Source organism: Drosophila mauritiana, chromosome 3L (assembly GCF_004382145.1).
Source record: "Drosophila mauritiana strain mau12 chromosome 3L, ASM438214v1, whole genome shotgun sequence".
Lineage (NCBI taxonomy): Eukaryota > Metazoa > Arthropoda > Insecta > Diptera > Drosophilidae > Drosophila > Drosophila mauritiana.
Genome location: NC_046669.1, coordinates 14,392,746 through 14,417,706, shown reverse-complemented (window position 1 = coordinate 14,417,706; position 24,961 = coordinate 14,392,746). Strand labels below are relative to the sequence as shown.

At 44.9% G+C, this 24,961-nt stretch overlaps 3 protein-coding genes across 6 annotated transcripts; 1 reads left to right on the top strand and 2 right to left on the bottom strand.

Moving 5' to 3' along the window:
* Window positions 1–216: 216 nt before the first annotated feature.
* LOC117141876 (probable helicase with zinc finger domain) lies at window positions 217–11,192 on the bottom strand. 3 transcript variants are annotated; one of them, XM_033305565.1, is made up of 7 exons: window positions 11,041–11,192; window positions 9,110–9,201; window positions 8,618–9,050; window positions 7,801–8,413; window positions 3,320–7,350; window positions 2,641–3,238; window positions 217–2,527 (listed from the first exon to the last, which is right to left on the bottom strand). In XM_033305565.1, exons 3-7 carry the CDS (start codon window positions 8,945–8,947, stop codon window positions 1,827–1,829), a joined length of 6,273 nt encoding a protein of 2,090 aa, XP_033161456.1. In that variant the 5' UTR covers window positions 8,948–9,050; window positions 9,110–9,201; window positions 11,041–11,192; the 3' UTR covers window positions 217–1,826. The 3 variants fall into 3 exon arrangements, with proteins under 3 accessions (XP_033161456.1, XP_033161453.1, XP_033161455.1); XM_033305562.1 differs by having other exon boundaries at window positions 2,641–7,350; window positions 11,041–11,191; XM_033305564.1 differs by lacking the exon at window positions 11,041–11,192 and adding an exon at window positions 10,508–10,594 and having other exon boundaries at window positions 2,641–7,350.
* Window positions 11,193–11,440: 248 nt separating this feature from the next.
* On the bottom strand, window positions 11,441–14,358 carry LOC117139726 (tudor domain-containing protein 3). The gene is made up of 4 exons (XM_033302262.1): window positions 14,253–14,358; window positions 14,116–14,200; window positions 11,900–14,041; window positions 11,441–11,794 (listed from the first exon to the last, which is right to left on the bottom strand). The coding sequence occupies exons 1-4, from the start codon at window positions 14,285–14,287 to the stop codon at window positions 11,525–11,527; spliced, it is 2,532 nt and encodes an 843-aa protein (XP_033158153.1). The 5' UTR covers window positions 14,288–14,358; the 3' UTR covers window positions 11,441–11,524.
* Window positions 14,359–14,902: 544 nt separating this feature from the next.
* On the top strand, window positions 14,903–24,782 carry LOC117139727 (patatin-like phospholipase domain-containing protein 2). Of its 2 annotated transcripts, XR_004459377.1 has the most exons (8): window positions 14,904–15,345; window positions 22,282–22,964; window positions 23,027–23,193; window positions 23,263–23,371; window positions 23,507–23,595; window positions 23,660–23,928; window positions 24,026–24,159; window positions 24,279–24,369. XR_004459377.1 is itself a non-coding variant. In XM_033302263.1 (7 exons), exons 1-7 carry the CDS (start codon window positions 15,186–15,188, stop codon window positions 24,461–24,463), a joined length of 1,662 nt encoding a protein of 553 aa, XP_033158154.1. In that variant the 5' UTR covers window positions 14,903–15,185; the 3' UTR covers window positions 24,464–24,782. The 2 variants fall into 2 exon arrangements, 1 of the variants encoding a protein (XP_033158154.1); XM_033302263.1 differs by lacking the exon at window positions 24,026–24,159 and having other exon boundaries at window positions 14,903–15,345; window positions 24,279–24,782.
* Window positions 24,783–24,961: the final 179 nt, after the last annotated feature.

The following is a 24,961-nucleotide window of genomic DNA, read 5'->3' as shown; positions in this document are numbered from 1 at the left end:
TTCAGCGTAGCTGGTTTCATATAAATTGTTTTACATATACAATACAGTTGAAATGGAGGATTTCGTTAGGCTTCTGGTTTCTGAATCTGAATCTGTTTCGTTTCACTTTCTGTTCTCGTGGTGCTCGATGTGTGGTGTCTGCTATTATTATTGTTTTTAGTTAGTTGCTGTATGTGTGTGGTGTCTAAATTTACATATAATTTAACACTAAATGTGTTCGTGTAGCAATGTTATGTATTTCCTAGAAGATCGTTTAACAAATGACATGAGTGGGTGTGGAGAGATGGGGGATTATTAAAAGTACAATTTCTTGTTTATTAAATGTAATTTTTCGTTCGTTTTGTTTCCGCCTTTTAGTTGGTTGTTATGCATTACATTGGTTAAATAATTACAATTATATAAAGTTAATATGTGTACGCTATCCAAGTCGCTAGCCAAAATACTACGATAAAACTCAAAGATTGATTAAATACTCTTATCGAAAAATTCTTATATTTTTGTATGCTTGCATTTCTCCTTCGTATGTTTTACATTTACCAGTCGTCAAATCGGACTAAACGATGAGTGGGGATTTGGGGTTATATAATTGGGAAATTGGAAAATGGGGGACGATGTCTGCAAATTTTTTCGAGGGAGGGGGGGAGGTGCTTTTAACAATCGTAATATAATTTACACATGCATCGACAATTTCGGATGGGCAAAGGAACAAATAACTCGTGCACAAATTTAAATATTTATATGCAGATTATATATATATATGTTTGTATGTTGGTAAGTATGTATAATTCATACACAAAAATGTTCATATCCCTTATAGCCATTAAATATATATAATAGGTATATAATCTGAAGTTACAATTAATAAGGATAATAATTTATGTATTTGAGTGCGTGACAAATTTTCAGTTTTAATGTTTTTGTTAATATTTTTGTTGTATTTTTTTTCTTTCGTTTGTTTTTGTTTTCAATAGTCAACTCCTGTACAAAATTGAAACTTTCAACTGAGAAATTAAAGGTAGAAAACGAACGAAAGGCTCACTTAAAATAGAAAAAATTTACAATACAAATTTTCTTGAATATGCTTACATCTAAAGCTAACTATGCATTTTGCAGTTTATAGTTATTACATGATTATTTCATTTTTTTGTGGTTTTTATGTTTGTTTGTTTTTGTTGTTTTTTTTCAGTTTTTTTCATGAGTTTTTTTTTGTTTTGTTGTTTGTATGTTTCAAGAGTCTAATCGATAAGGTTTTCTTGCATAGGCGTTTAGATTTTCATTTCTGGGCTGCTCAGAGCAACCCGTTGGATGCTGGGAAGCCACATGGGCGGCGCCTGAGGCGCCCTTGGGGGCGTGGCAGGGGGGTAACAGGTGGAGCGGGAGTCGCGCTGCTTGTGGGCAAGGGTCAGGGGTCAACGTCAACAAATCCCCGCTGCGGCATTTGGGCGAGCTTTAGTAACCACTAAACATTAACTAAATAGGTAAGTTTGTATATTATTAATTAATTATAATAATTCACACTTTTAACTTAAGACTACCGTAATTAATAAAATTATTTGCAATTTAAACGAAAGCAAAAAATTAGGATAGGGACAACTATAATTAAGAAGCAGTTCTTTTTCGTTTTCTCTTCCGTTTTTTCCCATTGTCTGGGGCATTTTTTACGTTTTTTTTTTGTGTTCAGCTAAGAATTTTGCAATTTTTTTTGTTGTTAATTTTCTTCTTTTTTTTTTTTTTGTTGTTTTGCTTTTCCTTTTTTTGTTGTTGCTTTTAGATTATATGACCCTTTGATGCCACAGCTGGAGATGTGCTGCCGCCGTCACCGCTGCTCACTGAAAGTAGTTGTAGAATCCGGTCGTGGCCTGTCCCAACTCCCGGATGGCCGCAAACGGATCCTTCTCCAGAAGATCGTTGCCACCAACCGCCGGCGCGACTTTTCCGCCCGTTCCCGAACCAGCCACGCCCGCCTGCGCCTGCGACTGTCCCGGCGATGGTCCTGCTCCAACGCCTCCGCCAACCACCGCCTGTGGTCCCTGGCTCAGCACAGCCGCATAAGTGGTTGCCGATGAGCCAGAGGACTGCTGGTGATGATTAGCCGCCTCCGAGTGCGGCACACTGGGCGCCATCGCCTGGAACAGGTCCAGTTCGTGGCCGCCGCCCTTCATACCATTGAAATTGTTGTACAGCAGGCCGTGCATATGGTCCGATGACTTCACCGAGTGATCCACCACCGAGTTGTTGGCCTGGAAGAGTGCCTCTATCAAGTTGGCGCCAGCGTCCATTCCATGCATGTTGTTGTAGCCGCCATTTCCGCCTCCAATCCCGTTTCCGGTGAGCGCCTGGCGACGATACAAGGGCACCGAGTTGTTGCCATTGGTCAGCATTCCATTGTTGTTATTACTGTTGTGACCGGCAACTCCTGCGCCACCGATTCCCATCCCGGCACCACCAACTCCGGCGCTGTTCAAGCCCACGTTGTTGTGCATGCCCACGTTGTTGTATGGCTTGTCATTGAGCAGAGCATTTCCGGCTGGTTGGGAATAAATATATTAGTATGGAATGACAAGGCTCGCTGGCAACTAATATTTGATACTTGACAATGGGTTGCAATCAAACCCAATCCTTGTACTCTACTTCTCTTACCATTGCCCATAAAGTTGGTGTTTCCGACGCCGCTCAGATTACCACCGCCATTGGGCGGCGCCTGGTGAAGACCAGGTCCGCCCAGATGATTGGGATAGAGTGGTCCAGGTCCTGGCGGTGGTTTGGCCTGTTGTTGCTGCTGCTGTTGTTGTTGCTGCTGCATCATTGCGAATAGGCGGCTTTGCTGCTGCTGCTGTTGTTGCTGCTGCTGCTGCTGCTGGAGATCGACTCCGTTCAAACCGTTGCTAAGCGGAGGACCAGGAGCATTGCCCGTGCCAGCTACCATGCCCAGGACATCGCGCAGTATCGGCTGCGCTACATCATTGGCTCCATTCATAATCGAATTGAAGACCAGATCGATCTGCTGGTTGAAGTTCTCCAGCGGCGGTGAAGCATCTACAGATTGCTGTGGAGGCTGCTGCTGCTGCTGCTGTTGACCCTGTGGATACATCATGGGATACTGCGGTCGCTGCACATGCGGATTGTTGAGCATCGGATTGTTAACCATTGGTGGCTGCGGTGGCTTGTGTTGCTGCTGCTGCTGTTGCATTGTGGCCATCACCTGGCGCAGCATTTCCGCAAACTTGTTGGCACCATCCTGACCCACGGTTTCAAGAAGTTTTAGGTACCACTTGTATTGCTCCTCTTTCGGATTAAAAGCCATGTCATAGATGCTTACATTGGGTGGGAGTAGCTCGTGCGTCATTGGTCCAAATCTCATAGAGCTCGGAGACGGTTGCTTGCCGGCGTACATAAACGGATTGGGTGGTGGCTGTGGTTGCTGCTGTGGCGGCGGTGGCGGTGCTCCCGGATTGTAGCCACTACCATTGTGCCTCAGATAGGGAGGTGGCGGCGGTCCGTTCTCCATGGGCGACATGGGTCCGTTTGGCACACTGCTGCCCCTCTGCATACCCATTGGAGGTGCCTGCGGCTGTTGCTGCGATGGAGGCGGCGGTGGTCCTGGTCCGGGTCCATAATGCTGATGGTGCGGCAGTGCCTGGCCATGGTTGTACAGCGACTTCTTGGCCAAGAAGCCCAGTTCGCTGGGATTCCTTAGCAGCTGAGCAGCCGCCGAGGCATTCGGCGGCGGTGGCGGCACACTACCACCTCTCAGTGGAAGAGACGGGTTTGCATTGAGTGGCGGTGGCAAAGGACCCGGTCCACGTCCGGGCGCGCTAACTGGCGGTGGCTGAGGTTGCTGTGGCTGCTTACTGGGCGGCAACACACTCCACGGATTCGTTTGCGGCGGCGGACCCCAGAGACTGGCATTCGGATTTTGTGGTGGCTGCTGTCCTGGGCCTTGATTCTGTCCCTGCTGCGGAGGTCGCCAGTGCTGCATGGCTGGATATTGTCCGTATGGTGGCGGTGGACCCCCGCCGCCACCAGCTCCGCCTGGCTGCTGTGTGGGTGGCGGTCCACCGGGTGGCATTCCACGCAAATGCGGCGCCGGTGGCGGTGGTCCTCTCATTCCCATGTGTCCGCCACCACCCCCGCCCCCGTAGTGTGGAGGTGGGCCTGGACCAGGACCGGGACCTCCGCCGGTTCCTGGTCCAGGGCCATTTCCAGACTTTCCTCCGACGGCAGCTGCAGCGGCCATCATGGCCATGTGGGTGGAGTACATGTGGGCTGTGAGCTGTTGCTGATTGGCAGCCATGGCAGCAGCCATTTGATTCATCTGGTGAGCAGCGGCCGCGGGTCCGGGACCCAGCATTCCAGCTGCGTTGGCAAAATGAGCCGGAGGACCCGGCGGTCCATGGCCACCGTGTCCGTGTTGCGGTCCATTTAGATAGAGAGCAGCCTGCTCCCGCAGGTACGCCTCCGGTTGGAGGGCACGCGGGACGAACTCGGGAGCCAGAGGATTTAGCACATAGCCACGCTTCAGCTCCACGCCATCCAGTTGGGAGCGCAGGTTCGACCAAGTTAAACCAAAAAGACTTTTATGTTCGTCGCAGATTTCAATGAAGCGCTCCCACACTTTGCGGCAGCGACCAATGGAGCAAAGTGCCACCGGATCACCAACCACTGCAACCAAAGACTGGGCACGAGTAATAGCCGTGTTCAGCAGCTTGGAATTGCTCAAGAATCCATAGTCTGCGTCGGCATCGCCAATGCTGGTTGTGGAAGCGGAACCAGGGGCACTTCCTTGGGGCATGCAGGTGCGTCGGGTTCGAACTGTGGAGAGGAATACCGCCCGAAACTGTTTACCCTGGACATTGAGCACTCGTTCCACGGATATTCCACCCATGCGCCGTTTTCTCAGCTCGGAACGAATGCGAAACACCTGATCCGAGTAGGGAGTCATGATGCCAATGCTGGTATCGTTCAGTTTACCCCAAGCACTGGGCCAACGTTTCCGCAGCTCGGAAACCCTTTCCACCACCTCATAAACTTCAGCATTATTATAGAAAGCAGTTGAGTTTTTATCCTGAACATCCTCTCCCCGAGTAGTGAAGAAGGTCAAGGGATAAAAGCGATCGTGCCGTGGCTGTTTTCCGGAGGCCACCAGCTTTTGTTCGTAGAAAAGCTCCGAAGTGAAACGGATGATGGCCTCGTGGGCACGGTAGTTCTCGCACAGCAGGATCTTGCAGGGGAAGTTGGAGGGATAGTGATCGTACAGCCGCTCCAACAGCGAAATGTGCAGCTTGCGTTCCTTGGCAAAGGCTGAGAACAGTTCCGGACTCATTTGCATGTGATCTCCAGCCAAAACGATCCTTGTAGAATCATTGGCCAAAGCCAGTGGCATAATGGCCTCGCATTCCATTGCCTGAGCAGCTTCGTCCAGAAAGATGTGAGTGAACAGTCCCTTGGGCAGACCCAAAGTGGCCAACTCCATGCTGATACTCAGCGTAACAACTACAATCCTATGACGCATTATATCCTCCACAGTGGGCCTTAGGAAGTTGCCAACTCCATCGGTGATGCAGTATTTTTGCACCACACCGTTTACCGTGGCCGACCATCTCTTATGGTAGTAAACTCGCAGCGGTGTGGCTTCCTTCAAACCCTCCTCGATCCACGGATGCAGGTATTCCTTGATGTACAAGTCAGCGGCTGAATTCGAGTGTGTGCAGATCAGGATTTTGGCCTCCGGCTGCGTCAGCAGTTGTTTGATAGCTTGGGCCAGCGTGTAGGTTTTTCCAGTGCCAAAGGGTCCTATCAACAGGATTGGCGGCAACTTAATGCTCAGAGCCGTGGTGATGGCATTCACGGCCTCCCTTTGTTTGGCATTCAACTTCGGTTCACAGGAATCGGCCCACTGCTTCTTCGGTGTCCACGGTATGCTCGGTTCCAGTTCCGTAGCCGGAAATATCAACCGGAAATCTGTGATCTTATCCACCGCATTGTGCCACTCGCAGTATGGCATTCGATTCAGCTGGAATTGTATGTCCACCTCCAGTTCGGTATCCGCCTGCAGAGCCATTGCCTCCACACATTTTGCGGATAGTTTCAAGTAAATCACATTCTTGCCCTTGTCCTCGATCAACGCCTCGTAAACTGCACGTTTAGTTGGGTCTGCTTTCGAATCGGGATCCTCAGGTTTTGAGATATACACACTGCTGCAGTTTGAGAGAATTAATCTGCCAGGAGACGTATCCTCCGAGATGTCCTTGCCCAAACGCATGAGAGCAAACAGTTCACCTGCCAGGGAATACTTGGCCGTGCTGGTGGCCATTCCCGCGGGGGTGAGAATGTAATTCGAGGCCACTGTGAGGCGAGTCCTTACATTATACCTCGCTATCTGCTCATAGCGGGCAATCTCCTCCACTGACAACAACTCGTGGATGCGGGAGCGGTAGTTATTCTGCGTCAAACGCTTCTCCACAATGGTCGATTGTGTCAGAGTGAAAGTGGCTGCCCTGGGACAGGGATACCTCTCCAATAGCTCCCTTTCGTGCTCCAAATCGCTGAGATACGCCTCCGTTTTCAGATGAGTGCCAATCGTCGTTTCGAAACGTGTGAGCTGCGTATTGGCGACATCCCATCGGGTGGCAGAACTGTTTATGATGTCCCGCTTGATCTCCTCGATTTTCTCCGCATCATTCACCGGCAACACATCCACGCACAGATGCCTCACAAGCAAAGGCTCCTGACCCACATCGAAGCAGATGGCTTGTCGAAAGGTGCCGTAGATCTCCGTGTGAAACTCAACTGTGATTTCGTGAATCAAAGTAGCAGAGTCCTCGGAAGCCTCCGTTTGCGATGAACTGCCTGCCAGCCACTCTTGGTCTGATTTGAGTTCCATGCTGGACTCCGTTGGCTTGCACATTTTGATGGACTTCAGGGCAAAGTGATTTCGATGGGCATCCTGCAAGAGGGCTACCGCTTTTAGCGGCTTCTTTGTCTCTAACTGGAAGAGCCACTCCCGCTTGGAGGTCTTTGAGCTAATGCTGGTCACCAGCTGCTGCTCACACCGTGCCTCCATGTCCGGCACTCGCTCGCACATCACCCGCTCCGGTGCCGTCGCCTGGATCCAACGATCCAGCACTTGCTCCGTGTACGACTTGCCGTAGAGCTCCTTCTCGCAGGCCTTCTGCATCCGCATTCGCCGGTACTCGAAGCGCTCCTTCCACTCGTTCAACTCATCCTGTCCATGGGCCTCCACGCACTGGGCTCCATAATGACAGATGTGCGCCTCGCTGAATGTCTCGCACAGGGAATAGGTGTCCAGTGTATAGCCACGGGGCGGCGGACGCCACTTCCAGTCGCGACCTAATCGGAAAGTCAAAACATTATTGAGTGTGAATGACTGGAAATTCATTTGGTTTTTTTTTTATATAAAAATATATATGTGGCCAGAATTCAGTGTTCAAACATTTAGTTATATAGTTTTAAAATTACTTCCGAGTTTTTTATTTATTGATTGATATTTATACTTATGCAAACACAAATGAGATACCATATTCAGGTAACATTTTTATATTTGAAAGATTTGGTATTTGCAGAGGCACTGACCTATTAAACATTGGAGGTGAGTGAATGCATAAACAGTGCTTCAATCCTTTCAAACAATGCATCTCTTTACATAACATTGGCATTCTAATTATAGCCATGCCTATCAAATCATAATTCTGACGCTAAACAGAAGGTTAAAATGTGCACATATGGCTAGTATCCTATTTCAGTATGCCTTATTTAAAATGCTGGCTGCAAAATACTCACCCTCATCGCTCATGATCACCTTCTGATGCGCCTCGGTCTGGCAGTGCTGTCGCAGCTCGTTCCTCGTCTGAAAGGTGATGGTGCAGTAGCTGCAGGTGGTCGATGGAGCCGCCTGATCGCCCTGATCCGAGCCAGATCCGTCGCCGGAGCCCGGCTGTTGTTTTCCTGCCGTCAGCTTCATGGCCGCCAGCAGATCGTTGGTCTTGTGAAGACTTGTGCTGGAGCTGGACATGGTGCTGCTGCTGCCAGTGGAGGAGCTACTGCTGCTGCTCGCATAACTGCCGATTCCATTGCCATTCTGCTGCTGTTGCTGCTGTTGTTGCTGCTGCTGTTGCTGCTGCTGCTCCCGCTTCTTCAAGCCCTTGTTGCTGAGCAGCTTGCTGTACTTGTCCAGCGGCAGGTTGTTGGTGGCCCAGTGATCCAGTTTGGTGTCCAATATAGCCATCTCGTCCTCGAGGCGGGCGTGTGGGATCTTCAGGGCCTGCGCCTTGTGCTGCCCGTTCATGATCATTTGAATGATGGACTTGTAGCGCTCGAGGGTTTTCGATATGTCCGAGTATATCTGCTGGCCGCTCAGCTCGTTGATCCACTTGCTCAGGAAGATCTCGGCATCCTGAAAGAAAGTTGGAAAAGGGTAATTAATGCTAGATCCGCATTGCCGTAGTTCCAGGTAATTTCAGTATGTTTGGCACATTTTTGCAATCTTATACAAGGCTCATTGCATTTTCAACTTAAGTCTTGGTAAATCAGATAAGCATGTGCAGTGAAATGGAAAACCTTATCATCCCTGCTCTTGTAAACTCCGGATTATACATACCCCGTACTTGTGCATCTTGAAAAGGGCGTGGACAAGCCATCGGCGTGCCCTGGACACGCTGGCCAGGCACTCTGTTTGCTCGGAGAGCAGCGTGAGCACCTTGTAGGCGTCCGCCAGGCAGCCCTCGAACTTTCCCAGCTCTAGGAGGCACTCGCATCGGCCCAGTAGGCAGGCGATCTGCTGATCCTTCTGGGCCCTCGATCCCGCACTCTGGCCACCGCTTCCCTGGCCGGGATTGGGCGCAATCAGCTGGTCGTAGAGCGCCACAGCACGGGCCCAGCTCCGCCGCCGGACCATGTCGTGGGCCTGCATCTCCTTCTCGGCGGCCATCGTTTACTGGCTGGTGTTTAGTGGCTCCTCCGGGTGGTCAGTCATGCATGTGTGAAGTTTTCAGGTCCTTGTCTTGATCGCTCGTCTAAACTCTACGGTAATTCTGTAGGGATAGTTTAAAGTTGTATTCTCGATCATTTTATTCTGTGAATTTATACTTACACAATTTAACAGTTTTTTTGTGTGGTTAATAATAAGAAATCGATTATCGTTTTTACATTAATGTTTTAGATACTTTGCGGGCATTATGTTTACTGCAAAAAAAGATTTTTGGTTTTAGTTTTAACATTCTTTAGGGATTTATGTTTACTGCAAAAAAAGATTTTTGGTTTTAGTTTTAACATTCTCTAGGGATTTGTTTATGCCACTTATTTGTGTTTTTTTATTTTCAATTGGTTGAGTGTAATGTGTTTAAATTTTGTTATCTTATTAAATATTTTTGTTGTTATAGAGCACGTATTGTTTTCTTTTGTTATTTCTCATGTATAGGTTTAATTTCACTTAGTTAATTTAATAAAACACATTTATTGTCTTTCGTTTGTAAAAGTACTATAACATTTATGCATGTTTTTATCTTTAATGTTTATAATTACCGTTGTGTTCTTGAAATTTGCACACATTTTCACATTTTAAGTATTCTTAGTCCTGAATTTTCCTATTGGCGATTTCACATTTTTTATTTGTTTAAAGACCGGCTTGTTTGTTCGGATTGTTATTTGGATATTGAAGAATTGATTAAATCATCTTAGTTGACTGTTCGCTAAATCCAAAACAGAAATTGTTTATATCTCGCTTCTTATCGGTTCCCAAACAATTGTGTGTACTTAGTACAAATATACAGACGGATTTATAGAGTCTGCCTGCAACTAAGCATATATATATATGTATATATGTATATATGTATATATATGCACATATGTGTGATAAACAATCCAAAGTGCTGTGTCTTTATTTTTCGATTTACACAATTTTCATTCTAATTCGGTTACGCAAAATTTCATAAGAGCAATTTTCACACTCGCACCGGCACAAAAGGGGGCGGAAAACTCGGAGGGGGGTGGCATCTCGGGGGGAGGAGAATCCGGTGGAAAACACTTGCACAGAACGAGAAAATTCGCCAGCATAATTAAAAGTAATTTTCAAGTTGTTTCTTATTATTTTTCTGCTTTTCTTTTTTTTTTTTTGGTAGAGGTGCTTGCTCTCTTTTATTTTTGCTGCTACTTTTTTCGCTGCGTGTATGTGTGCGTTTTGTTGTTGTGCGGTTATTATTTATATGCGGCAATAAATGGGTATTATTTATCAGTAAATTGCGAGCGCAGCTGGCGATCAAATGCAAATGCCAGAAGTTTTGAGCGTAATGTTGATTTTTCTTGGCTTTTTTATATACATGGTCGGATTTTCTTGGCCTGACGTTGACTTTTCAGCTGTTTGCAGGCTAAACAAAGGCACTTTTCACGGATTTTCCGCTGTTAGTCTACGGTTTATGTGGCTGGTTATGGTTCAAGCGTATTGAATTGTTAATTTGCACCATGCCCGAGAATCGAGCAGGATTTATTTTACCATTTTTCTTTTTACGTGCTGAAAACAGCAGACAGTCGCCAGTGTTGGCCAACGTCGCAAGGCACTCGCCGAGTATCGCATGTGGAAATGAATGGTGGGATCAATCATTTTTTCCAGTATATAACGAGTGACACATGCAACACATTCAATGACGGGCAATAACAATATAATTTTGTTTATTTTAATGCCATGTTGATTGCTCAATAAAAAGCGACACAAAACATTACACGAATATCGACAACCGTCGCTTTCCAACACCGCATGCGAACTTGACAACACTGGCGCATGTACTACACGATGATTTTGCCATCATATGAAAATATATGCGCACAATACATGCAAATGACCGCATTGCACTTTTATCTGATTAGTCAGTTATTTATACGGCTCGTTAATCGTTCTGCATGCTCAGCAAGCGACATTTACTGCGCTGAACCCTTTACAGCGCGTTTATGGCAAGTCAGCCAGCCAGCTGTACACTTGCTGGCCAATTTGTGCGCACATTTCGGGCTTTTGCACTCTTTTTGCGTTACCTTTGCACTAATTCCTATTGTTTGTACACTACGGACTAATTCTATTTTACATGGTTAAGCACAAAACTATGAGAGAAAATGCACATCACGTCGAAAAATGTTAAAAATAAGTTATGTATGTATGAGGGAAAATTCGCGAAATGCACCAGTGCTGAGCAGCGGCGCGAAATAGTGCTGTTCATGTCGCGCAGAAACCTGGGACAATCGATAGCACTGCGCCCGAAACTAATCGAATTCGAATGATGTTTACAAAGAAAAGTAAATTTCTAAATTATTAAATCAAACTCAGTTTTATTCAATTTTTCAGGTTTTAGATGACGTATTCAATTCAAAAGTAAGGTGTCATTAACAATATGCTTTAAATTATTTGAAAGTCAGCAGGTTACAAAATACGTACTCATAGTTTCAATACTCTGTAAAGTTGTTTATTCGAAACATTTTAATTGATTTAAATACGTTGTTAACAGGCTGTTACCATGTTGTCTCAATGCTCTCGTTTGTGGGGCGGCACGTAGACTTGCTGCTGCTGCGTCTGACGATCTCCGCGGTAGCGTGAATGTTGCTGCTGGTGCAGATGCGGTTGCTGCTGCTGCAGATGCGCCTGCTGCTGCTGCGCTGAGTTGCTCAGCGGTCTGTTCTGGGCATCGGTGATGGGCAGAATGTCGACCTTCAGCACCTCCTCATGGTTTCCATAGCCCATAAAGAAGACCACGCAAGTTTTCTCCGACACGCCCGTGATCTCAGCCTCATAATACTGGAAAGTAAAGAAGAAATGATAAGTTAAGTTCAACAGATCAATTTGAATACTTTGTGCTACTACTATTGCGAATGTAATTGCAGTTAATCGACCTAAACTCACCCTTCCATCGTCCCAATACTTGGCCATGCACAAGTCGCCCTTCTGCCACATCCACGCATCGCCTGGCACCATGCCGAACTGATCCCTTGGCGCAGTTTGTGGCACAGCTACTGGAGCAGGTTGCGCACGGGAAACAGGTGCTGAAACGGGGCCAAAGGACGTGGGTGGCGATTCCTGCAGCTGCTGCTGCTGCTGTTGTTGTTTTTGGTTGGGCAGTGTGACGCCCTGGCTCTTTAGAAGGCTCATGGCAAACTCGTTGGCCTCCTTGCTCTGGAAACCCATGATCTTGCTGGGATCGTAAGTGTAGCCATTCGGCAATTGACTGTAGTTCGCGTGCGAATTGTGCCTGGGATTGTGATGCTGATTCTGATGCTTTTGGTTGGTTTGAGCCTTCTCTGGCTTCTGCGAAAGCAACTGAGCTGGCTGCTGCTGCTGCGGTGTTTCTGTGCCCGATCCCGCCAGGCGATTGGCTTGTCCCTGCCCCTGTCCTCCTTGCTTACGTCGATTCTCTCGCTTGGGCGCACTGCTCACCTTGAGATTAGCTGTTTCCTCGGTTATCTTACTCAAACGGGCGTTGAAATCATCGCCAGCGCTACTTGTTGATTTCGCTACAGAACTCGCCGAAATTGAGCTTGCTGCCGGCTTGTTACGTCTGTTGCCATTGGCGTTGCCGTTCTCTGCTCGATTGGAGCCTCCGCGATTGCTGCCTCGATCGCTGCCACGTCGGTTGCCAGTGTGGTCCTTCCCATTGGTTGTTTCATGATCTGGCTTAATCTCGGAATTCGGTTTCACCGGTGCGTTATCCGAGCCATTGCGGTTGGCGGTTTTTACGGTTGCCGTGTCTGGTTTGTAACGTCCAGCTGGACGATCATTGAAGGCTCCTCGCTCTCGCGGTGGTCTCTCCTCTTTCGGCGGTTTTTCTTCCCTCGGAGGCCTGTCTTCCCTGTAGGATCGCTCCTCTCTTGGTGGTCTCTCGTCCCTGCCGCCACCTCGGTTACGGCCACCGCCTCGCGACGAACCAACATGTCCACCACGATGTGCCGCAAAGCTGCTCGATACGTTGTTCTCAAACCTAGAACGATCTGCAAACTTGCCGCCTCCGCCCATAGCTGAAGATTTGCTGTCGGACTCGCTGAAGCGCGAGTTTCCATATTGCTTGAATGGATTGAAGTGATTGGTAGTGGGTGGGGCAGTCGGAGCGGCAGCAAAGGTTTCTGCATTACTAGCGGCCGGTGTTTCCTTGGCGGGCAGTTTATTGGTTAGGAAATCAAACAGCGTGGTGTTGGCAGCCGGCTTGGCTGCTTCAACTTCGTCCTTGGCACTAGCTCCGCGCTTTCCCTCTCTGGGCGGACGATCTCCGCGTCCCGGACGACCCACGGATTCAATCGCACCCACTCCGCCAGCTTCATTGCGTCTTTTTAGATTGTATAGAGCACGCTCCAAGTTGTTTCGGGTAGCAGATAAGGCACTAAGGGCCTCCTCCTCGCTGAAGCCCTTGTCTAGGATCTTCTTAACATTGTGATCGATAATGTTCTGGCCACCGCCGCCAAAGATCTTCTTGCCGCCGGCCTTGCTGGCCACGGCAATGGCCTCTGTGCGCATGGCATTGAACTCTTCGTTCTCCTTTGGCGTCTTGTCCTTGTCGCCCGAGGAGCCCAGGCTCTTGAAGTTCATTTCGCTTTCGGCGTTGCTATCGATTTTTCGGCCAAATGCCACCCACGGGGGTGGTGCTGATGTCCCATTCAAGGGGCGCCCACTGCGCGCATATCTCATCATGGTCCTGGCCAGATCCCACTTCTCGTAGAGTGCATCTACACGGCCGCCGAGCAGCTGAATCTCACTGGACTTTAGCAGCAGGAATCCCTGCAAAAGCTGCAGTTTCTCGGCCTTGAAATATATCTTGCTTCCGGGAGCCACATTGAGATTCAGTTGGGGAACGGGCTCCAGCTCCAAGGCCTTTATGGAATTCTGCCCATCACTCAGATCCAACTGAAGGAGGCGTGGCGCCGCCTTCGATTCCTCATTCGCTTTGGGAGCGGCAATATTTCGCACACGCTGAACCTGCAGCACAATTTTACCGGGCAAAGTGGCATCATCGCGTTTCGCGGGCAGTGCGCCACCGCCGATATCGCGCAGATCTCGCTGCAAAGCGTGAGTAATAGGTTATAATTAATAATTACATAGAATGCTGACCAGCCGGTTCGCCTACAACTCACATTCAGAGCATCATTGACTATTTTGCGGACATCCTCGCTGCCGACGGCTGTTGTCACGATTTTAAGGCCCTCCTCTGTCAGGTGCCTGCTTAAGTCGTTAACCAAAATTGTATGCTACAATTTAAAATCGTACTTACCACCCGACTTCTCGTAGTTTCTTGCCTAATTCCATTTTTTCATGAATACGATTTTTTTGCAACTCCGAGCTAGGGATGACAAAAGTATTAGATGTGTGTACTCGCTAGTGGTGTGCTGTGCGACGACTATCGGCTGAGGGTGCATACTACTATCGTTTAAGTTTAAGTTGTTTAATAATATTAAATGCTTTCATAAAATCGAAATATTTAAATATTGCTTGCATATTGTATATATTTAGTTATTTAAATATTGCTTGCATATTGCATATATTTAAATATTTGTATATTTGTTTTTTGAATAATTGCATAACCACTGATTTAAATTTCATATAAATTTGTTATTCTTATGTGCGACGAGAACGTAAAATTGTCAAATTGGGTGCAACACATATACTCGTATATATATTTTTGATAGATGTATATTGATAGTATTTAAATGGTATATATCTCAGTTATAAGCAATTGGAATAATAAATTGATTGCAAGTCGTAATCTCTACACGTTTAGCATATTAAAGAAAACAGTGTCTCCACAAAAAGAAAGAGTACCCTATACGCACAGCCACTCTAATGCCTGTTCTAGTTTAGGTGGTAATGCGAATGAAATGCGGTCACACCGCGCCGCAAAGAATGTATAAAAGGGGGCTGCCATCCGCAGAGCGAGTAAATAACGGTTCGCGAGCAACAACTTTTCATTTCGAGAGCGGAGTAATTTTTCCAGCCGCAAACACAGTGATTGAAAACCCAAACGAGATTTATTTCGAAACGCGACAAGAAATTGTTACATCAAGGAGCTGCAACGACTGAAATCCGTGAAGGAAAACAGTGGAAAGTGCGAGAAAATACACATAAGAGAGAAAAAACCAGTGACGCATTAGCAACAACAACAAACAGTCATCGAACGATTTATAGAATCTAACGCAGAGTCCAAAGCATGAATCTATCATTCGCTGGCTGCGGATTCCTGGGCATCTACCACGTCGGAGTGGCCGTCTGCTTCAAGAAGTATGCACCGCATCTGTTGCTGGAGAAGATTGGAGGCGCTTCGGCCGGTTCCCTGGCCGCCTGCTGTCTCCTCTGCGATTTGCCATTGGGTAAGTCTCTTCCCACTTGTTTTACATGGGCGGGTCTAGAGAGGGGGCTTTCGGAATCTTTGGGATCCGGCAACTATATCATAGCGATTCTCCAAGGCAAAACAAAAATAAATTTTTATTTGCCTTGCATAAATCTTAATTCGTTAAGTTTATTGTTTCTTCTCACACTTCGCGTTTGAACTTGGCCTTTGCACAATGTTTTCTGCTTGGGAAAACCCCCGTGAATATTTTCTGCACCCCTCTGGTGTTTTCTCTACTTCTCTCCTCTCTTCACACTTGCATTCGCAAAACAGCTGAGTGCAAAAACAACCACTGGGCAGTTCAGTGACTCTGTGAGTGGGAGTGAGAAAGAGTGCGAGTGGGAGTGGGAGAGCGCGAAAGATGCTGCGAGGCTCAATATAAAACGCATTGAATTGAATTTTATTGATAAGCTTGTTTGCGTTTGTAGGTCGCTAGGAAGTCAATGGGGGTCTTTCATAATTGCCTGCGATAGTGTGTGTGTGTGTGTTTTTTTTTTTTTTTGGGCGTGTTTGTCCAATTTCGAAGGGGGCTCGTCCCATCCGCTCAAAAGAAAACTGCGGCGCAGTTGAAAAACCTTACGAAAACAGAAAAACAAGTTTCGTTAGCCCGGGACAACGCACTTTTGTAAAGCGGCACCCGAATATATGGGCAAATGGTTGGGCTGCACAAGCACAGTGGTTGGCAAATGAATAGCAACGCAGTACGAAAATATTTAATCAAATACTTTTTCAAAAAGATTTACAAGAAACTTAAAAAATCTAAATTTTCAAATTTCACGAAATACTTGTGCCAAGAGATTAGCAAGAAATTGGAGATAAAATCACTCACTGCCAATCTTATCTTCAATTGCCAATATTAAATTAAATAGATTAAACTGGACTTGTGATTTAGAATTGCGATTTCTTCCGCGAATTGATTAAATTTAATTTGCGTCAGAATGATAAAGTCATATCCTTCATACACCCTCTATATAGGCCCTATAGGGCACTATAATTATGACCGCAACTGTATGCACACAAAACCTATTTTGATCGAGATGCTTGAAGGTCGAGTTCTTATTTATACATATGTATGTATATATGTATATTTTGTTTATGCTTAGGAGGCGCGTTCATCGAAAGCCGCCTAGGAATTTGATGGCAAAAGTGGTGCCACTGTGGAATCGGGTCTATATATAACTGTGAAATATATACATACATAATGGGCCTGTTCTTGTTGTCGATTTTCAAATGTAACGCTTCGTTTGTATCGTGGGTATAAACATGTCAATCACTGGGGAACTCAAAACTAGCGAGGGAGCACAACAAAAGTCAGCTGGATTACTCATGGCTACTGGGCTACAATGTCCAGATGCATCTGTGTATATGGCTTATCGCTTGACCAGGGTAATCGTTAGCTATAATCTGGAATAACGTCAGCAGAGGAGGGGCAGCAGGCAGCATCATTCGATCATTAAAATAATCAATCGGCATTTCGCTCGCTATTGTGCCAATGGAGCTGATAGATGATCATCACCCCTAGGGGCTTAACATGCTCAATTTCCCCTGACTTTGCTACCATTGATGTGGCCATAATCGGCATATTACGTTCTAAAATTGGGATTCTCCGACCCAGAAATATAAGTAAAACGCGTTTTAAAGGAAGCTTTCAATCTATAAGATTCGTAGATACAATAGATCTTAGCAGCTTAGATCATTTACCGACTTACCATTCTGGACTTTTCTCGTTTGCATCTTCTGCGTGGCAATCCAGGTTTTTACTTTTGAACTACCTGATCTTGATCCCCAGCTGGTAGAAAGTTCGTTAGCCCGTGCAGCTGCGGCAGGTACTAGAATTTTCCTGTAATTTCAGTTTTTCCACTTTAATTGCGGCAATTAAAGTTGGTCGGTTGCATTTGATCTATGTATGTAGGGCCATTTTGATTACTCAGCACGCAGCGTGTCTAATTTGGACTTTAAAATCCGTTGTGCAGTTTCGGGTCCCAAGTACAGGTAGGTATGTAGAGGTACACAAAAAGTACAGAAGCGTTTCCACAGACAAAAGACGTTCTGTTCCGCCGACAGATTAGATTTGTGAAAGTTCGTACTCGTTTTCGGGTTTGCCAACAGTGCGACACAAAAAGGTGCAAATGGTATTGGTTTTATATAGGATAAATGGAGTAGAAATGCACTCAGTTTGAGCAAACTATGTAAGCAGGGCATTTAACTTGCAAATTGCGTTATCATTGTGAAGCACCCCACTTCCTTTCTACTCTTAATAATGTAATCCACACTGCTTAGATACTTAGATACTTCAATATTAACTTGCTAATTCTATTACTATTGTCGCCCGCTTCATTTGCTTTGTACTCGAAATAGCTGCTCCAATCCAAGGGTTATTCAGATAGGTTGTTGGAAAAACACCTCATCTGACTCTTTATAAACCCATTCATTCATGACGACGGCTCTTTTATGGCCCTATTTATTGGCTGTTCACCGCACTTCCTCTTTGTTGTTGGCACTCGAAGCACTTGAACACGAGTTTGCGGATCGCCACGCGAACTTGTCACCGTATCGTATGACGACTCTACCACTATATATAAGCCATAAATACATATATATATATATATTTGGCAGATATCTTCCCATTTCACCGCCAAGTGGCTAGCTCCTTCAGATAATCGCAATTTCCCTCTTCGAAATGCAATTCATGACTTAGTGACAGAGCCCTTAAAAACAAATCGTTATCAGTTGGTGGAAATTGCCGTGTTTTGTTGGATTCTCCCATTTCTTCACGCTGTTCCGGTGCCCAAGTAAGCTTCGTTTCTAAATGCAAATCTGTAAATACGATCATTATTTCTTTTTTTTTAAGTCTACGTTTATTTTAAGTGGGAAAGCCAACGGCCGACCTTCAGTGGGTACGGCTATCTGGAAATTTTAGAAATCTCAACTGCAATTCATCGTGCTGTTCGCATGCGGGCACGATCGTACTTTTGTATGGATGTACATATATATTCATTGCTTATCGGTTCGATTTACCTTTATGGGCACGTTATCACGGGGGAGTCATGTTTTGTTGCCGATTTCCGTCGATTAAAGTCCAAGTTGCGGGTGTATCAGAAGTTCGCTTACGTAGTATATGGACTTCTCAATGGTCGTTCGATTTCGTTGCAGCTGGTAATGCAAAAATATATGAGTCAAGTGCAGTTTCGCTATTTGAGTCGCACATCGAGCTCTTTGTTTGATTCGAAATTGATCGCTATCTACATATATGGATGGCGGTACAACTGCCTATATGTACATATGTAATGATGCATTCGATTGACGTATTTCCTATTGCTATTGCCAGATGATTAGAGCACACAAAGCACACACTATCTGCACATTTACATGTGGCTCGCAGCTGGGTCTTCGCCCAATAGCATGTACATACATATGTACATAATGCTATCAGCTCTGCGGGGTCCTCTATACGTGGCGTATCTTCCAGTGATCTCCTCCGCTCAATCAATCGGCCATGCAAATGGGGCTTCTCATCATTATCGAACGCATTATTGTTGATTGACACACTTACAAAACTAATCCACGATGACAGTTGGTCACGAGCCGCGATTTTAAAAAGAATTCCTTGAATAGTAATGCTAATAAAGGTTACTTACTTGTATTATTAGTATTGTATTGGTTGATCGAAGTGCAATACCTTATAATACATCAAGACTTCGGGTTTCATATCAATACATTCATAGTTGGGAAAGTTACAAATAGAATCTTTGGATCTTTTCGTATCTTAATTGTACTTTACTTGCATGTAATCACTATCCATTCTCGAAAAGATCATATTAAATTTGCTAAATGTTATACTTCGAAACCCAAAATTGCAGCTGCCACATTTCGTGGATAGAATTCCATCCCACCTTTCTCCCAAAACCACCCTGAAAAAAAAAGGAAAGCGAAACAGACGAATGCTTTCCAAAAATCCGTTGCCAAGTGAGGAGAATTCACGGCATTGCAATGTGTGACCTATATAAATAAATGTATTTGTGTAACGGCTGCATAAAAGGCACTCAGAAAACTTGCATAGTCAAGGTGAAAAGTATGTGAACTTGGCATAAAATTAGGTAAATTTAAATAATTAAAACATTAAGGTATATGAAATTCCTAAAAAATAATGAGTATTTAAATGACATTTAAAGAGTTTATATATTTTATATATATATTATATAATTTAATTTGAAATGCTAATTAAAGTAAGTTGCCAAGCATAACAGCTTAAAATTGTTAACGATTTTATGTACAGTTTTAAATTACTCGGGCATACTGAAATGGGAGATTTTAGAAATGCAATGGCCTGAACAATAAACAATAGTTGTCTAGCTATAATAAAACAAAAGACGAAAACATAAAATAAAAGTTGTAAGTCATCCCGAAATAGAAAACAAGAATCCAAATGTAAACATATTGCATTCAAAATATCGAAATAAAGAAGTCTTACAAGTCACAAAATAAACAAAACAGAATAGTGTAAACATAATTACTTTGCTCACTGTAAACATATGTAGCACTTACATACATAGTTATGTACATACATATTCACATATATGTATGATATTCTGGTTTTCGTGCTCTTTTTGAATACAACCACAATATCACGTGATGTTTCTTATTCGTTTTTGTTGGGTGCCCTGTGAGAAGTGAAGAGAGCGGTGAAGAGCGGAAATAACTTGACTTTTGGGGGTCAGGCCGCGGAAATGGGGGTGTGTGCGTGTCGCGTTTTTCTCTCTCCCTCTCGTTAAGAGTTTGTTGCCTTTTCTTTTGCCGTGGAAAGCAACAACTGCCACTCCCCCTTTTCCCTCCCCCTCCTCTCTTTCTCCAGAAACTGGTTTATTTATCCATTGAAGTCGAGCCCCCAAAAGAAATGGTATTTTTGGTGCAGCTGTTTGCTGTGTGCCTGTGTATGTGTGTGCGCATGCATGTGGGTTTAGTGCTCGCTTCGCCGTTTTCCTCGTTATGTTTTGTTTACGATTCCGTCTCGTTTTGGTCTTCATTTTCCATTTGCCGTTATTCACCCGGCCTCCAAAGTGGGCGTTAGTTGCACTTGACTTGCGGTTACGATACACATAACATTAGACGGCCCTACTGTACATTTCACGCACAGTTGCGGTCATGGCACTATAACCCATTAGTTTTAACTACTTATCATAAATGCACACAAGTTGCATAATTTCGGTCTTTTTAATAGTTAAACCGAATTTGGATTAGTTGCGTGCCTTAAAATGCAAAATATGTGTACAAGGCCAAAAATGGAAGGTTTAAATGGGTTTATGACTAAAAGTTTTCAGGTTGTTGGCAATAATATTTGAGTTATTATTATTATTAATTGCATTGCAGTGCAAAGTTTCATTGAATCTCTCACTTTCATGCCAATATATAATTTGAAAATGAGGTGCAGTTCTAGCCGCGATTGTACTTTGCTTCGAAGGTTGATAGGTGCTAAACGAGTTGATTTAACCCAGAGCAGCCACGCCCACTTTTCTGATTCTGTTTCCGTTGATAAATAAAGCTCATTTTTACACGCAGTTGCTGGTTTGCCTAAGCAAAACAAAAACAAATAATTAAGAGGGCAGCACGTAACGTGATAGCGTTGTTTACTTGCATTTTCCTCCCTAGTTTATTATTGTCGCTGGCAATCAAAAGCGGAATGGCGAAAACAAATTTGATATAAGACCGGGAATTGGGACCCCCACGGGTTCTTTGTGGTTCCAAACTCCATCCAGAACAATAGTGGTGTTCAATGTCATAGCAGCTTTAAATAGTTTAACTGATAAGCGAGCGTTATGTGACTTGTTTGTTCTAACTATGCTTGTTCCCAACTATATATACATATATATAGAATCGATCGTGTGACATAATTCCGGGGTTTTGGGATGGGTCCCAACCTTAGCTTTCGCTATTCCGCGTTTCATCTTGTCTGATGGCCTGATTTTCGATTTACGTCAATTTATTGAATACAATATAATAACGAACTATATAGTGTTCGGAATAACCTTATCATAATCATTGTTGTAGGCCGTTCGGCATGCATCTAATCAAAATATTTGGAAAGTTCGATCGTGTGGCACCGCGGGGAACTTGATTTCTTATCAACAAGGCACATGTCGCACGCGAAACTTCTATTTTTATGGGTACAATGTGGGAGCATATGTTCTCAAATGGGTTTCACAACTACACAAATATACAATTTAGATAACAACCTAACACTTTATGCCCTTTATACTAACTTGCCAAATGATGGCTTTTCTGTTTCTTGACCATATATATGTAAATCTATTTCCGAACTTGAGAACAGGTTCTCGAATCGTACGATACCCTATTATGAAATAACCTATTTTCGCTGCCCCATTGTTGAGCTCAAGTTGTACCATATGGTGGGATCCATAATTCAATAGTGGCTTATCAGCGCCATAAACTGTGTTGGGGGTCGAGTGGCACATAGAACAAGACAAACACTTTCGAGCCACTCCAAGGTTCGTACGTCATTTCCCCGCCATTAAACGAGAGCCGGGAAATGGCTAACAACAATAACACTGCCAAGAGCAGCACTTGACCCTTTGGATGACACAATGACGCAAAAGCCGCGGGCATCATCACACGTAGATCGGCAATCGGATGAGGAGATAGCCCAGTGAACCCGAAAACATCAATATACATATTGTATAAGCTCGATTAGCAAGGGTATACACTACACAGTCAACGATCTGTTCCAAGTTGGGTTTTTTTTTTTACTAATAGAAAGGTTTGTGCGCTTTTAACGATTCTGACTTAATAGCAGTTAAAACTTCTCTAAATGCCTTGGGGGTTCGCAGCAAAGTTCAAGCCAAAGTTCAATTAAAATGCCAATTCTTACTAAAATTCCCCCTTTTTTTATTGTGTTTTCCAGGCAGCATGACTTCGGACTTCTTTAGGGTGGTGAACGAAGCGCGTCGCTACTCCCTGGGTCCCTTCAGTCCCTCCTTCAACATCCAGACCTGTCTGCTGGAGGGTCTACAGAAGCATCTACCAGACGATGCTCACAAGCGGGTCAATGGACGGCTGCACATTTCGCTAACCCGCGTGTACGATGGCAAGAACGTGATCATCTCGGAGTTTGAGTCCCGGGAAGAGGTCCTGCAGGCGCTGCTGTGTGCGTGCTTCATACCCGGATTCTCCGGCATCTTGCCGCCCAGATTCCGTGGCGTTCGCTACATGGATGGTGCCTTCTCGGACAATCTGCCCATTCTGGACGAGAACACCATTACGGTGAGTCCGTTCTGCGGCGAGAGTGATATTTGCCCGAGGGATCAGAGCTCGCAGCTCTTCCATCTGAATTGGGCCAACACCAGCATCGAGATCTCCAGACAGAACATCAATCGATTTGTGCGCATCCTATTCCCGCCGCGTCCCGAGTTTCTGTCCAAGTTCTGCCAGCAGGGATTCGACGATGCCCTGCAGTTCCTGCACCGCAACAATCTGATCAACTGCCGACGCTGCGTGGCGGTTCAGTCGACATTCGTGGTTTCCGAGACGGTGGCCCAGCCCCAGGAGTTCGATCCCGAGTGCAGGGAGTGCAAGAAGCACAGAAAGGTGAGGCACTAACAAGTAACTCTCAAATAAACTTCCACTAACCTATTTGTTAACTCTACCAGGACGCTTTGAGCTCAAACATGCCCCAAACGGTGCTGGATGTCATCCAGGACTATATCGAACAAGCCAATAAGGGTCTGGCCAACTGGATCTTCAAGCATCGCGGCATTAAGCTGCTTTCCCTGCCAGCCACAGTGCCCATGGACTTTCTGCTGGCCACCATTTCAAAGTAGGTTCCCATCTCTCATAGTTGGAATATAGCATATTTAACTATCTTTTCTATTTCATCTATATTTAGAATATCAGCACTGACGCCCAAATTGACCAAGCAGGCCAGAGTAATGGTGGAGGACTTTATTCTGCAGTTGAACAACGCCATGCGGATACGATTGCTAAATAAATTCACGGTAAGTTAATTAGGTGCCTGCCTTGTGATCATTTGCTTAATTAATCAATTGCAGTGCATTAAGGCTGTCGCTCACATTTTCATAAAGTTGTTGTACGAAGAATGAATTATACTAACGAATGTGTTTTTATTGCAGCTCTATGACCAGCCCCACTTCGATGCCACAGGACTTCTTCATTCCAGCCGCTTATATGGACCCCGTGTTTCAATCCTTGTGGATGAATGGTAAGTTAAGCAGTAGGATTAATCCTCCAAGGAAGCGTTTAACTAATCGTAATGTTCTTTTCAGTGGAGCCACACCGCTAGAGGACGATGTCGACAACTTTGAGCATGTCCTCAAGATGACCACGCACAACGACGCTCTATATGCCTATTACTATACCGACAGCAACACGAACAAGGTGAAAGTAACCGAGATCTTTGACTTTGACGAAATAACGGAGCACGACAAGCTGGCCACCGATCTGCAGATCTACGAAGGCTCGGTCGAAGATCACCCCAATCCCCACCAGCACAGCCACAATACGGTGGTCAGCGAATGGAATGGCGTCGAATCAGGTTGGTATTTGTGAAACGACGGCACTTTCAATTCAGAAATCACATCATTTCGTAGAGAAATCGTATCATTTGAATCAACACCAAACATTTTTTGCAGTACAAGTAATGCCCACGACTCCTGAACTACACGACGTAGCCTTTTAAAGCACTTACAAACTAAACGACTATAAATGCACCTCCATAACCCTTCATCCACTCAAGCATTAAGTCTAAATTTTAAATCGTTGGCAGGTAAATGATCCAAATTTGTAATCACTCCCCCGTATTCCCATAACCAAATTTCATTTTATAAAGTTCGCTCCTCTGGAATGGTTAAACTAAACTCTGTTTTACTTTCTCATGCTCCACAGACTTCTTCATCGATGCGCATACACCAAATGTGGAGGATAGCAAAACAACAGCGCTACAATTCGCCCGCCTGGACCTGGAGACCGAGTCAGATGCTAGTGTGCTCAGTGATCCCGAGGTTGACCAGACTTTTAGCTCCACGGCCTCCACGCACAGCAGCGACATGTATATAGAAATTGAGGGGTAATTAGGGATGGGGAGGGGGCAATCCTCTTAGGAACTGTAACGAAACATCTCCAAAGCGGCTCGTAGCAAAGCGAAAAGCCTAGTAGCGTTTCCATTAGTCTAATTTAGTTTTAGTACGACCAACGTATGTACCTAACTTAACTTAGCCGTATGCTGCCATTGTATCATCGTCAGTTTGTAAGCGGCAATTAGCGAATAATTGCATTCTTGTTATTAGTCACCCTCACACGACTTGTATTACATCCAAATCCCCATCTGTGTTTAGCCTAAGTTGATAATGTGTAAACAATAAAAACAATAAACAACAAATATTTACAGAATGTCTGCTTGCGCATTTATTATTCATAGAAGAACTAATAATAATTTATTAGGAATTCACGGAGGGAAATAAATCTAAATAAGAAAAATATGGTGCGCTTCGTCACTATGTGGACTGCCATCCACAGTGACATATATGCAGTGCATTTCTTTCTTCTACCTATAAAATTTTATAAAAATT

What these genes read in the sequence shown, in the direction of transcription:
- LOC117139727 (XM_033302263.1), top strand. Translation starts at nt 15,186, where the DNA reads ATGAATCTATCATTCGCTGGCTGCGGATTCCTGGGCATCTACCACGTC. An exon ending in AGTGCAAGAAGCACAGAAAG is followed by an intron (nt 22,965 to 23,026) that starts GTGAGGCACTAA and finishes TAACTCTACCAG; the next exon opens with GACGCTTTGAGCTCAAACAT. An exon ending in CTGCTGGCCACCATTTCAAA is followed by an intron (nt 23,194 to 23,262) that starts GTAGGTTCCCAT and finishes ATCTATATTTAG; the next exon opens with AATATCAGCACTGACGCCCA.
- LOC117141876 (XM_033305562.1), bottom strand. Translation starts at nt 8,947, where the DNA reads ATGGCCGCCGAGAAGGAGATGCAGGCCCACGACATGGTCCGGCGGCGG. An exon ending in GGTGATCATGAGCGATGAGG is followed by an intron (nt 7,351 to 7,800) that starts GTGAGTATTTTG and finishes CTTTCCGATTAG; the next exon opens with GTCGCGACTGGAAGTGGCGT. An exon ending in CACCAACTTTATGGGCAATG is followed by an intron (nt 2,528 to 2,640) that starts GTAAGAGAAGTA and finishes ATTCCCAACCAG; the next exon opens with CCGGAAATGCTCTGCTCAAT.
- LOC117139726 (XM_033302262.1), bottom strand. Translation starts at nt 14,287, where the DNA reads ATGGAATTAGGCAAGAAACTACGAGAAGTCGGGTG. An exon ending in AAACTACGAGAAGTCGGGTG is followed by an intron (nt 14,201 to 14,252) that starts GTAAGTACGATT and finishes CGACTTAAGCAG; the next exon opens with GCACCTGACAGAGGAGGGCC. An exon ending in AGTATTGGGACGATGGAAGG is followed by an intron (nt 11,795 to 11,899) that starts GTGAGTTTAGGT and finishes TTTACTTTCCAG; the next exon opens with TATTATGAGGCTGAGATCAC.